The sequence below is a fragment of the Natator depressus genome, chromosome 14 (genome assembly GCF_965152275.1).
Source record: "Natator depressus isolate rNatDep1 chromosome 14, rNatDep2.hap1, whole genome shotgun sequence".
NCBI lineage: Eukaryota > Metazoa > Chordata > Testudines > Cheloniidae > Natator > Natator depressus.
The window spans coordinates 21,005,779-21,018,117 of NC_134247.1; the positions used below are offsets into that span (position 1 = coordinate 21,005,779).

Consider the following 12,339-nt stretch of genomic DNA (forward strand, 5'->3'; position numbering starts at 1 on the left):
CTGCCTCATTCACTTCATACCTTCCAGCTTCTGCAATCAACAAAGCACAGGTACTACAGACAACGCTCATTAACTACACAACTCTGATTCATTTCCGGGGCCCGGTCCATCCTGTGCACTGAAGGAGGTAAAGAGTCCTGTGGAAAAAACAGGATGTGATCATGTAATTAAAGACGACATCATAATGCATATGCACAAGGGGACCACATTAAGGTTCTACAGGCAACCTTAATTCTGTATAACATTTGTGTGTGACTTTGCAATCTTAATATTCTTTCAACATAGTTGTTTTGTTTTGTAATGTAGTTTGTTACATTTTTTAAAAGCAAACTGACAAAACCAGAAATCCATCCTGTGGAACCATGTTCACTCTCAGTTGGGTCATCAGCAGGGTTAGATCTACTCCTTGAGTTAATAGTAATAGTAGTAGGCTGTTAATTTCTGTGTGGGCGAGCCAGATGAGATGAGAGATGAGATGAGAGACCCACTTCTCCAGTGGATTTCGTAGCTATTTGCTGAGAGCAGAGGAATGCAGAGACTCAAGAATCTTGCTTCCTATTCCAGTTTCTTGAGGGGTAGTGTGATCTATTGGTTATAGACTCCTCAGTCCCTGTCCACCTCTGTTTCTGTCCCTGCTTCCTCTTGGCTCCTGTCCATGTCTTCTTCCACTGCCTGATTCTCATCCCTCCTTCCCATCTCCTGCTCTCCCAACACTGCTCCTAGCCCGCCTGCATTCAAGTCAGTTTGACTCCTGTTCCTGTTCCTCACGGGCAGCACCAGCAGGGCGAACACAGAAAGCATGGGAAAAACTGTGTTCCTGCTCTCAGTTCTGATATCTGGTGCCACAGCTGCATCAGGAAGAGCAATGGCAGGTAAACCTCTCCTTGGCGTGTGCAAACTGCAGTTTTTAGAAGCTTGTAACTTGGCCAAACATTAGTAGATTTTCACAGCCACATCCCTGACACGAGACCGACCCCTCTGCCAAATATCAAGTTCTTGCTCAAAGTATAGAGGTGGTAGAGCTTTTCAGTTGAGCAGCTGTAGAACATTTTAACATGAGCCAAAAAAATTCCCCCAAACTTATTTTTCCTTATTTTTGGAAATGGTTGCAGCTTTCTAGAAAAATTCAGCCTCAGGCAGACGCCGGCATGGAAAATTTCAGCCTGAATGTTTAAAGTTTGCCAAATTTATAAGCAATTTAAAACAGGGTCTTATAATGGAAAGTGTTAACCAACTATAGGTGTCTCTACCAGCTCTGCCTATAATACTAATACTTTGCAGCTGCAGGGTTGGGTTTTTTTTAAATGTGATGGAAAAGATTCATTCAGGGTCAAAGACCACTTGTGCTACATTTCATTCCCAATTTAATTTTTCAGCATTGAGGCCACATAAAACTGGGATTTATAATGGAATAATCTCTTTTAACTTGATCCGTGATGGAACTGGCCAGTGCTATTATAATATTATAATGTAATGAGCGAGGTGGGAATCTTTCAAAACTCCCAGTGGTGAAGAACTTAACGTACAATATGAGATTAAGACCTACAAGTGATAAGTACAAATTGTTTTATTTCTTGTGTATGAATCTGTATTATATAGACTGCCTTCACTGCCAAAACCCTTCTTTGCATCTGCTCATCGCTTGCTGTACCCTTCTCCTTTCTGACTTCTACCTCTCCACCTACAGTTTCCGAGATGCTAGCGCCAAAATCATCTTTTCTTCCACTACATGAACTATATCAGTGCCTCCTTGAATCCCTCTCTTATCATATAAAATCCAAGCGGCAGCTGCTGCTTTTGCTTCTCACCTATAAGGTCCCATGTAATTTTGCTCCTACATACCTCTCTGCTCCCATGTCTCCCTATACTCCCCTTGGTTCCTGTACTTGTCCCTTTCCTTTAACTTCATTCCCTGCTTCAGCATCATCTTTCATTTTTGACTTTGTGGCTTCCACGGTGTTACTTTCTTTTGCGTGAAACAGTCTGTCTCTCAAAGCATATTTATTGTTCTTCACATCTTTCTCCAAGTAAGCTCCTCTTCCCTTCCTCTCAACATCTCTTGTATTTGTCATGTTCCAGATCCTTTGTAAACCATTTAGGACAGGGCATGTATCTTAGGACAGGCTTAAACTAAAACGTTAGGTCGAACCCACTATGTCACTCGGGTGTGAAAAATCCAACCCCTGAGCAACATATTTAAGAAGATCTAACTCCCAGTGTAGACAGCACTAGGTCGACAGAAGAATTCTTCCATCAACCTAGCTACTGTCTCTCTGGGAAGTAGATTAACTACAGCAACAGATTTCAGAGTGGTAGCCATGTTAGTCTGTGTCAGGAAAAACAATGAGGAGTCTTTGTGGCACCTTAGAGACTAACAAATTTATTTGGGCGTAAGCTTTCGTGGGCTAAAATCATAGGGCGCTACTGTGACATAAATGATTATGCCCTATGATGAGAGCCTTGTGCTAGGAGCTGTAAGAGACTATGTCTTCACTAGAAATGCCGCAGCTGAGTCCACTGTAGCGCTTCAGTGTAGACACTCACTACAGCAATGGGAGGGATTCTCTGTTGCTGTAAAAACAACGAGGAGTCCTTGTGGCACCTTAGAGACTAACAAATGTATTTGGGCATAAGCTTTCGTGGGCTAAAACCCACTTCATCAGATGCATGGAGTGGAAAATACAGTAGAGAGGTATAAATACACAGCACATGAAAAGATGGGAGTTGCCTTACCAATTGAGGGCGGGAGGGTCAGTGCTAATGAGCCAATTCAGTTCAGGTGGAAGTGGACTACTCTCAACAGTTGACAAGAAGGGGTGTCCAGGGAGATTGTATTTATACCTCTCTACTGTATTTTCCACTCCATACATCTGATGAAGTGGATTTTAGCACAGTCCAGCCCATCATAAGTCAAGCATCTATCTGCAGGCAACAGTATACAATCATTCAGGCTTTGTTCAGAATCATACATTTCATTACATCATTACTTTTTCCATATATTTATGTCCCATATAACTGGTATCTTGCCCCGAGTGTTCATTCCACAAATAGAGGTTGGTGTCCAGTAAGCACTGGTGTATTGGTGAACCATTGAGAAATGACCCTGGTTGTTTTATGTCATTAGCTTATTGAGATCTAAATAGCTTTACAGGGACTTGCTATATGGAAAACTGGATTTGTTATAATAATAGAATAATAATAAGAAGAAGAAATAATAATAAGAATAATAAGTTCTTAAAACATTGCCCAATAAAACCCCACTGGAGTTCATAGCATGATAGCACTCTACTTTTCACATAGGCAGTGTTTAAAGTCAAGTTGGGTTGTCACACTAAATAATTCCATATGGCTTCTTCATTTACCATTTATCATATCACTAGATGCTACATGTAGTTGCAGTAGCATTTACCAGAGGTGATTGATTTTTGAGCGGGTCATGGGTTCTCAGAAGTTGGATGATCTTGAAAACATTTATAGCATTCATCTTGCAAAACCAGAAACACCTTATTTGCAAGGACTGTTTACATAATGTACAACTGGAGGCAGAGGAGGGGGCTGTTTCTTTTATATATGTGTGTGTATGTAACTTATCAAGAGCAGAAATTGAAGTTGGGCTTTACTTCAAATTATTACATTTTATGGACTCGTTCAAAATATTTTTGTCTTCCAGGTAGTTTTCTTTTTAAGGGGAAGCCAAAAGTATTAATGTACACTATCAAAACTAATGTAAAAGGGGGGTTGCCATTTTAATTGTTGTTCTGAACCTTCAAAAATCAAGACTAAAGCACCTACAAAAACAGACAGTACATTCTATGCTTGGTATGGTCTCCGGCATCCTTTCAATCCTTCCTTTTCTTTTATACAGTTCTTTGAGGTTCCCTTTGACTCAAATATGAACAGGACAAAAAACAGACCGCTGGTGCGAGGACAGATCAGGTAAGGCTGCCCACACCTGTTCCCTGTAATGAGAAATGAACCTATTGTTCCTTTTATGTGTCTTCTCTCTTGGTCTGTTTAGATAAGCAAATATTTCAATGTGCAGATAAAAGACTAAGAAAGAGATGCCACTCTTTGTGTTTTGATAACTCTGAAAGTTTGTAATAGTCCCATGAAGAGTTTGTCAGGATAATGAATTGTTCTTTCAAATATTAGATAGTGGTTATTGCACAATGGCCTTTGTAGATATGGTAATCAAAAGTTACCATCTGCATGTGTTTTGTGATGAACCCATGCAATCTCTCCGACAAAAGCAAACTAGTGAGTTTTATTTAGAAATAAGCAGCTGATCCTAATTGTTGCTCCCTTATGTGCTAAATAAAAATTGTGATTCCACCAATATTGTTAAAGGAGTAGGGAATCCATCTTAATCTGTTGAGACGATTTAATATGAGGCTTTGTAAAATTACTAGTCCATCACTAGCCAAAGGACTAAGTCTACTAGCTAGAAATCAGTATGGAAGATTGGGGGGGAGGCGCAAGGCGGGACAGGGTGGCATCAGTGAGGTACAGAGACTAATGCCCTGATGAGGAATTCGACCTTCACACCCTATTGCTGAGAAGAGGGGAGGGTCTTGGAGTCCCTACCAGGGTGCTGTCCAGTCATATTGCTTTGACCTCTCTCATTTTAGTTTCAGACTAAGAAGTACATGGTAAATTTAAAGGGCGCTCCCTATGTTCTCAGTAGGAGCTGTTGGGTGCTGAGCACTTCTGAAAATCTGGCCCTTAGTTTATAAGCATCTTTCTCTTAGGAAGGAGCTATGGTTGAGAAAATGTTTATTTTGTAATGTCTGGATTGTTTATCATTGCTGTTTGCTGAATCCTCATTGTGTTGTCTCTAAGCATGGTATTCCAGAGCTGCTCATCCGATATACCCTAGGTACCACTGAAACAAGTACCTGATTACAAACGAAAAACTATGTTAAGATGGAGCTATGGTTGAAAGTATGTACCAGTCACTTAAGTTTAAAAAAAAAGTCTCTAAGGTGCCACAAGTACTCCTTTTCTTTTTAGGGATGTTGTAGTTACCCCAAACTGATCATGTTGAATCTAAAGCACTTATCAGAGGGTCAGGATTCAGGCCTGCAATCAGACCAAACTCTATAATGTAAATCAAGTAGAAAGTCATCAGTTTACATGGTAGCCGTTGTTATGTTTTGTGCAATAAGTTCTCGGAAAGAGAGGAAACAAACTAGCATACTTAATTCAATCTCTATTGAATTTTACTTAACCTTGTACTTTGGAAAGGAAACAGCTTGAGCAGGAGTCACTCTGCAGCATACAACAAAATTGTGAGACATTCCAACAACCTTTTAACCAGCTTACCCGACCTCATTCACTGAGCAAAGTCCATTCCTACCATGGCCCCTGTACTAAGTGTGTTACCCTTGGAAGTGCTGACATTGCAGTGGGACGCTGGCACTTTCAAGGAACACTGCCATGCAACACAGCACAACCCCAGCAGTAGTGTGCACATTACAAGGGGAGACAGCAGACACTCAAGAAGCTATGAAACACTACAAATATCTGACATTCAGATGTTGAATAGTGATGGACAAAAGATGGCTACCTTTTAAAAAAAACTTGTGTGTGACTTTTGCATCCTATGTTCCTTGTATTCTTTATGAGAGAACAGAATTCCCTCTTCTGAAACCAGAGCACGCCAAATGTAACATACAGTTTTGCAGAAGGGTTACATCTAATTGAACTTTACCTCTTAATTTGTAACAATAAACCCTCAGATTTTTAATTTTGAAAGAAATTTAGAATTTCTCCTTTTCATTAATTCCTCTTTGTCCCCCTTTCCCTCTTGCAGTATTTTAATGATCTCATTTGTACATCATATGTGCATTCATTTTATCACTTGAGAAAAAGTGAATGGAGCCCATTCCCTCTTGCAGTATTTTAATGATCTCATTTGTACATCATATGTGCATTCATTTTATCACTTGAGAAAAAGTGAATGGAGCCCATTGCAAATTTGTAGAATGCCCATAGGGGGAGCTGCTAAAAGTTACCCATATAAAAACTCATATTATTCTTTGGTTGCTTTGTAGAGAACAACTTTGTTTTCCATTTGGTAAATCATAAAGCCAGAATAAAACTGAGATGGTGACTTTTTAAGAAAAGAATTTTATAACATGTTATCTTCTGCTTTCCATAAATACAAATAAAAATCCCGTTTGAAAAGAAACTTAAAGCAACCCTGATTTCTGTTTGCATGTCTGTTCTGTTTCTCGAGGATTGGGTTCCAAACTTTTTAAAAAACATTACACCTTATTTGCAAATTTAAAATGAAGCCCTCATTCATAAATGATTCAACAAACAATTTTAGTATAGCATTTCCATGATTTGTGCCAAGGATTATTTATAACAAAATTACGTTTTCCCTTAGGGTTCTATGAACAGTTGGTCCTATTTATTTCTGTGTTTTATCCATCACCTTTGGAGGACTGGAAAAAAGTGATGGATGAAATTACAAGAAAATTGAGACAAAATAGTAAAGTGAACCCTAGGGCTAAATTCACTCTCATTGTAAATAGTTGGAGTGCTTCAACAAACTTGTTTTGATTAGTTCTGTAAAATGGTGCTAATTACGGATTCATAAGTTTAGTTAATTTTATTTAAAAGCACATTTTACGGAATATTGTAATTAAGATGTCTGTCAAGCACAAAGTGAGCCAAATTTCACACCCACTATATACTAGTTTATCACCGCTCACTTACATCAGGTCTGTATTTGGCCCAGTAACTTGAAAAAAAGAGGAAAGCTTCCTTTCTTCATCCCAGTCATACTCAGTAGAGAGTTTTATATCACTCTGTATTAGCATTGCCTATAATATTCCTGGACCCAAGTTAGCATAATTAGAAATCTTTTTTTTTTTAATTCTTGATTTAGGGAGAGCAATTTGTTTTACAGGTTTCCAGCATCCTTAAATAAACTTCACTGTTGGTTGAGGGCATCACAGATTGGCAAAACCATATTTATCATACTTTAAACTTTCTTACCTTTCTTCTTTTTTCTTGAATATTCCCTTCCACCACAAAATGATAATGTTGGGGACCTCGTGTAATCACTCATCAATCTATGTACCTGACTGTCAACAGCTAATTTAAAGTTATTTAAAGTGTCACTTACCTTGAATGATGTTGACCTAATTCCCTGTAGACTTTGAGCATGCAGCCCTTGTATGAGATTGCTTCTTCAGTGGTGTAGCGGAGTAGAATAATCCAGTGGAAGTGATCCAACCATGTTATATTTTGCCACATATTCCCTAGTGTTCTTTGAACCTCTTTCTTTCCACGCCGGTTAAATAAAATTCTTAAGTGGTTATGCTAAAAACTAGTCAAAACAGACTAGACAGAGATGGATACGTTGTATTTAAAAGGCTGGTGTCTTGGCTCTGGGAATGGATCCAAAAGTTTTGGGTTTGTGCACTGAGTTCTTGCCCATATGCTTAAAATGTGTTTAAATCATTTTTAGTCTGGTTTTGACTTTCTTTGGTTGCTTTTACTCTGAAGCGTTTGGCATACGTTTTAATTCTCTTCTGTTCCAGTCACTTTAACTAACCCCTCATTGTGGCATCTGAGTGCAAACTACTAACACAAGCTAGGCAGCAGTGATCAGTGATCTTCCAAAGTGTGCTTCAGTTCTGATCTGGAGGATTCCCTTTTAGGGATGAGAAGGTAGTTAAATCTGCATGGTCTGACTCGTGTGACCCTTGGGCTCTCTGCAAAGGCTCTCAAAAGTGGCTCCCAATTGGGATGGCAGCTTTGACATGGACATCTTACCACTAAGGAGCTATGCTGAGATTACCAACTTACTTTAGAGAGGCTACAGAATTCCGAAAACCATCCTCAATTCCTGCCAACTTGGGCAGGAATCAAACCGATGCCTAAAAATGCTGTTTTCTTGAGCCATCCAGTCCCCATATAAGCCATTTGTATGCTGTGTATTTACTCTAAATGAGCTAATTTATGAAAGTACTTTTAGAAAATTGTTTAGTATATTAGAGAAATTACCACCTCAATGTCTCATTCTCCCTCATATTTTTCATTGTGATCTATTTGGGGTTTCCGTCCCACCTTTAGCCATAGCAGGTTAAGAAAAACTGGGGGAGGATTTTAATTGAACCTGATTCTAACATTTTCCACCTTCCCTCTCTGCATGTTTAAAGTAATCTTACCCCCTGAGCTTCACTACCCTATACCCATTTACTTGTATGTCCGCTTTGCTTCTAAGATTGCATAGGTCCTACGCCTGAGCTCCTCCTACCAAGTTCTGAGTGCTTGCAATTCCCATACGTTTCAGTGAGAATTCTCAGCACTTCACAAGAGAGGGCCCTTGACAACAAGGTTGTTTTATGGAGTGCAGATAGTTTTCCATCATTATTCAGTCTATGCATGACTGGGAATAGGGTTTTTCTTTACCCTAAATTTGAAAATTGTATTACACTGATCAGAGTGTAAATTAGGGGTGAGGGGTATCCTAAAGGTTACAAATCATAGACCAGATAGTTCTGTAGAACAGTCTTCCTTGAATGGTGGGGGAGCTGTGCAGATATGATCTCTGCGAGAGTGAGTTTTGGAGGAAGAATCCTCCTTCATACTCACTGGAGCACCTGCAGAGCTACATTGATGCCTGTGCTGTGAGATCACTGGCCTGGCCCTGCAGCCATCCAAACAGAACATGTGGTGATGCACGAAGCCCCTGCCGAGTCGGAGCCTATGCCATAGAGGGCACACAGGCATAATCTTTCACAAGCCCCAAACACAGTCGCCCAGCCCCTTGCATAGAAAAACCACACTGATTCTGCTCCCAGGAGACCTCTGCAAGAACTAGTTGGTGGATTTGCCCTCAAGGGTATGTCTACATTGCTATAAATGACCTGTAACTGGCCTGTTTCAGCTGACTCCGGCTTGCGGGGCTCAGGCTGTGGGGCTATAAAATTGTAGTATAGTCATTCAGGCTGAGGCTGGGTCATCCTGTTGCAAAAATAACAAAAGTAGAACTGAATGCAGCTTGTCGCAAAGCACTATCCATCATCCTAGCCTGTCCACGTGTCCTCCTCCCTATTCTGACCCCTCAAGCCCTGTTTGGAAACAGACTACTTAAAATGTTCTTCATACTTGGTTGCAGTGTTAAACTCATTGAGCATATTTATGTTCCGCATTATAAAAACAGTTATTATTTTTCCTGCTGTGAATTGTGTTTATGTAATTGATGGGAAGAATTTACACACACACACACACACACACACACACCTTTGATTTCAATGAAATGGCAACAGCCGTTCTTTTTAGTTTCCTGTTCAGTATGATTTATTCCATACTTTTTTAAGACGATGGATTTGATTTTCTTGCAGATTAGTTTAAATAAATCTCTTATGCTAGCACCAGCAACTAGAGCTAGTTTAGTTTGCCTCTTCTAGGAAGACAAGCATCCTGATCCATTATAGGTTGAAGGTGACTATCTTAACTTTCCTGCTACCACACATTTGTGTATATACTTTGTTAAATAGCAGCTGTTTTCATGCATTACAGTACAGTTAGACTAGCTATGCTAAGCACTCATAAAAAGTTAATACAGGAACACATTTCTCTAGAACAAATGTAGGTTTTCATCTCTAAATATCACTAAATCCTCTGTTCTGAATAATTTACTATTTCAGTAGTTCCTGGTTCTTTGTACACCTAACAGTGCTGGTACTTCAGGTTTTTGCAGCACCCACCATTACACTTGCACTGAGTGTCTTTGGCTTGGAGTTCTGTTTGAGGATAAGGGTGCAGATTCCATTGTGGGATTGGAGTGTTACACTCTTCCCACCAGCTCCACCTTTAATTACCTGGCTCTGCACCAGGCCATAGAGCACAGCACATGCTTGCCTCACAACATGGGTTTGGAGCAGGCTGGATTCTGCTGTAAGTCGGTGTGCACCCAGTGGTGAATGGTATAACTGAAGTCATAGAATTGTCTCAAAAGGTTGGGAACAATTGACCTATCAGACAAGTAATGATTAACTTACTTTAATACAATTACTTAAAATATAATTGGAAGCTTCTCTGCAAAGAAAATTTGCACTCTTGACCATGGCTTTTTCATGTGTGTTTTAATAAACTCAAATTCTTGGCACTTAATTTGGCAGAAGACACTACTTAACCAACCCTGATAATGCCTCAGATATTTGCAGAAATGAGTTAAATATTAATTCAGTTTGATAAATATATTTCCTGGGACTTTTATTACCCCCTCACTTTTACAGTGCACAAACAGCTACTTTCTGTATTTTGCCTCTTTCGTTCTTACAGCCATAATTAGCTCTTGGTAAGCGAAGAGTTTTCCACTTTTTGACATGTGTGACTTGAGTGTCAATTCTGACCAGTGTAGCTCGTAAGCCCACAGCTTTGGAGAATCAAACAGAAAAGACCCTGTGTCCTACCAGTCTGTCAATGTAAATTGATTGGGTTACATCATCCAAGAACAAACGTAACCATTTCTGAGCTGTTGCAAATACAAACATTTGCAATACATTTGCAAATATATAGGCTGGGGATTGCATAAACTGGTGGAACACTCCAATGGGTTAGATGTTCTGTATTTATTTAAGATTGTGCTGAGATCCAGGATTGGTAAAGCTCAGCAACACATCAAGCCCAATTCATCAATGTATGGCTTTTCACTGATTTGGTTGTCTGTGGCAGGCCTACTAACAGCTTAGCAAAACAAGAACATGCTGAAGAAATGTCATATGGGTTACAAACCTGTCTCTCCTGTAATTAATGTGTAATGAGAATGATTCTCTTCTCATTAACTCCCGTGTAAACCAGGAGTAACTCTGTTGAAGTCAATGGAATCACACTGGTGTATGTGAGAGAAGTTTATGACCTTGGTTTACACTGAAACCTGCACTAAGGATTTAGCAATCTGCTATCTTAAACCAGCATTTTAAAGTTTCCTCAAGGTTTCAGTACAGTTGTGGTTCCCATTTAAAGCTTAAACCTTTACTTAAATGGATGATTGTTCTGGTGCCTTGGGTGGTCATTTCAGGCAGGTTTCACTGTATTTAAAACAAAAGTTAAAACAAAAACTCCATAAATCTGTAATTCTTCAGAAATAATCATTATAGGAGATCAGATGCTTATTTCCCTCTGGAAAACATTCCAGTGTTTTGCTTAGAAAATACTTGATTTTAAAGGGACGGCCCTGAGATCTTTGTAAGTGATAAAAATGTTACTTTTTTCGGTGGGAGGTTTTTTTGTCTTGTTTAAACAGAGCACAATTCAAAGCAGACACCACCACGGCAACCTTTTCAAGCAACTTTTATCCTGCCTGTATGCAAGCTTTTTTATTATTATTTGAAAACAAGTAAGTGCATTTTTCTCCTGCTGGGTTCCTTTTCTTTCCCATGTTCTTCAGAAGACGGGGAAGTTGGCATTGGCTACATTTGGTAAATAAGGAATAAAAAAGGCAGCTTTATATTTTTGACATGTCCAATTACTTGTAAAAATGTAGCCCATGCATTCTAAGCAGCGGGGCTCTTCCCCCCCCCCTTAATTCTTTCCATAGCCATGTCATAGGGGGGGATGGGGAGAACCTCAGGGCTAAAATACAGTTTAATGAGAATAAAACCCACATCAAAGGGTGGACTAATGGAATGATATAATGCTTGCTGTGTCACTTTCCCAAAGGGACTATGGATGACAGTACTTATATTTCAATTATCTATTCACTGTGTGCATAAGATGTTGATTAAATGATTCTAAGGCACTAGAGTCCTTTTGTAGCATTCACAGAAAAATGTTGATTCTGCACATTATCCTTAGATCAAAATGTATATTAGCAGGAAATTGTATATTAATACCTCCATATATATTTTGTTTCTCAGAGCAATTAAAACAAACCTCTTTTTATTAACACCAGCATTACATTCACATTCATTTTGGTTAAAATGAAGACTGCAGAAGTTACTAGCTATTCAGCTTGTTCCTTCAGCTAACTCCTGCTGTCTGAAAATAATTCTGCAAAAGCTCAATAGAGACATTCCTTTGTAGGCAGCTTTCTGTTTGTTAAATATAAATCCTGCGGAAACACTTGACCCCTCACGACTTGCTGCTTTTCAGTTCAGCTGTGGGGCCTTTACCACCGAATTATTTATCAGAATCTTTAATTGCATGTGGGACAGTTGATAAATTTGAGTACATTGTACATCGCATCACGTTAGGAAACATCCCAGATGCTCATGTATAAACCAGAAGTCACGGTGCATTTGGCTAAATAGCAGCTCCATCTGCTTGTGAGGAACACTACAGAGAAGCGATATGGACTCCTAATGGAGTTGTTTT

At 39.3% G+C, this 12,339-nt stretch overlaps 1 protein-coding gene across 5 annotated transcripts in view; it reads left to right on the forward strand.

Moving 5' to 3' along the window:
- COX10 (cytochrome c oxidase assembly factor heme A:farnesyltransferase COX10) overlaps positions 1–12,339 on the forward strand; it is a 157,271-nt gene that overhangs the window by 101,623 nt on the left and 43,309 nt on the right. For all 5 annotated transcript variants that reach the window (XM_074970901.1, XM_074970899.1, XM_074970902.1 and 2 more), the window contains one exon: positions 3,866–3,936. In XM_074970901.1, the coding sequence (XP_074827002.1) occupies positions 3,866–3,936 (71 nt within the window). The remainder of the gene's footprint in view (positions 1–3,865; positions 3,937–12,339) is intronic.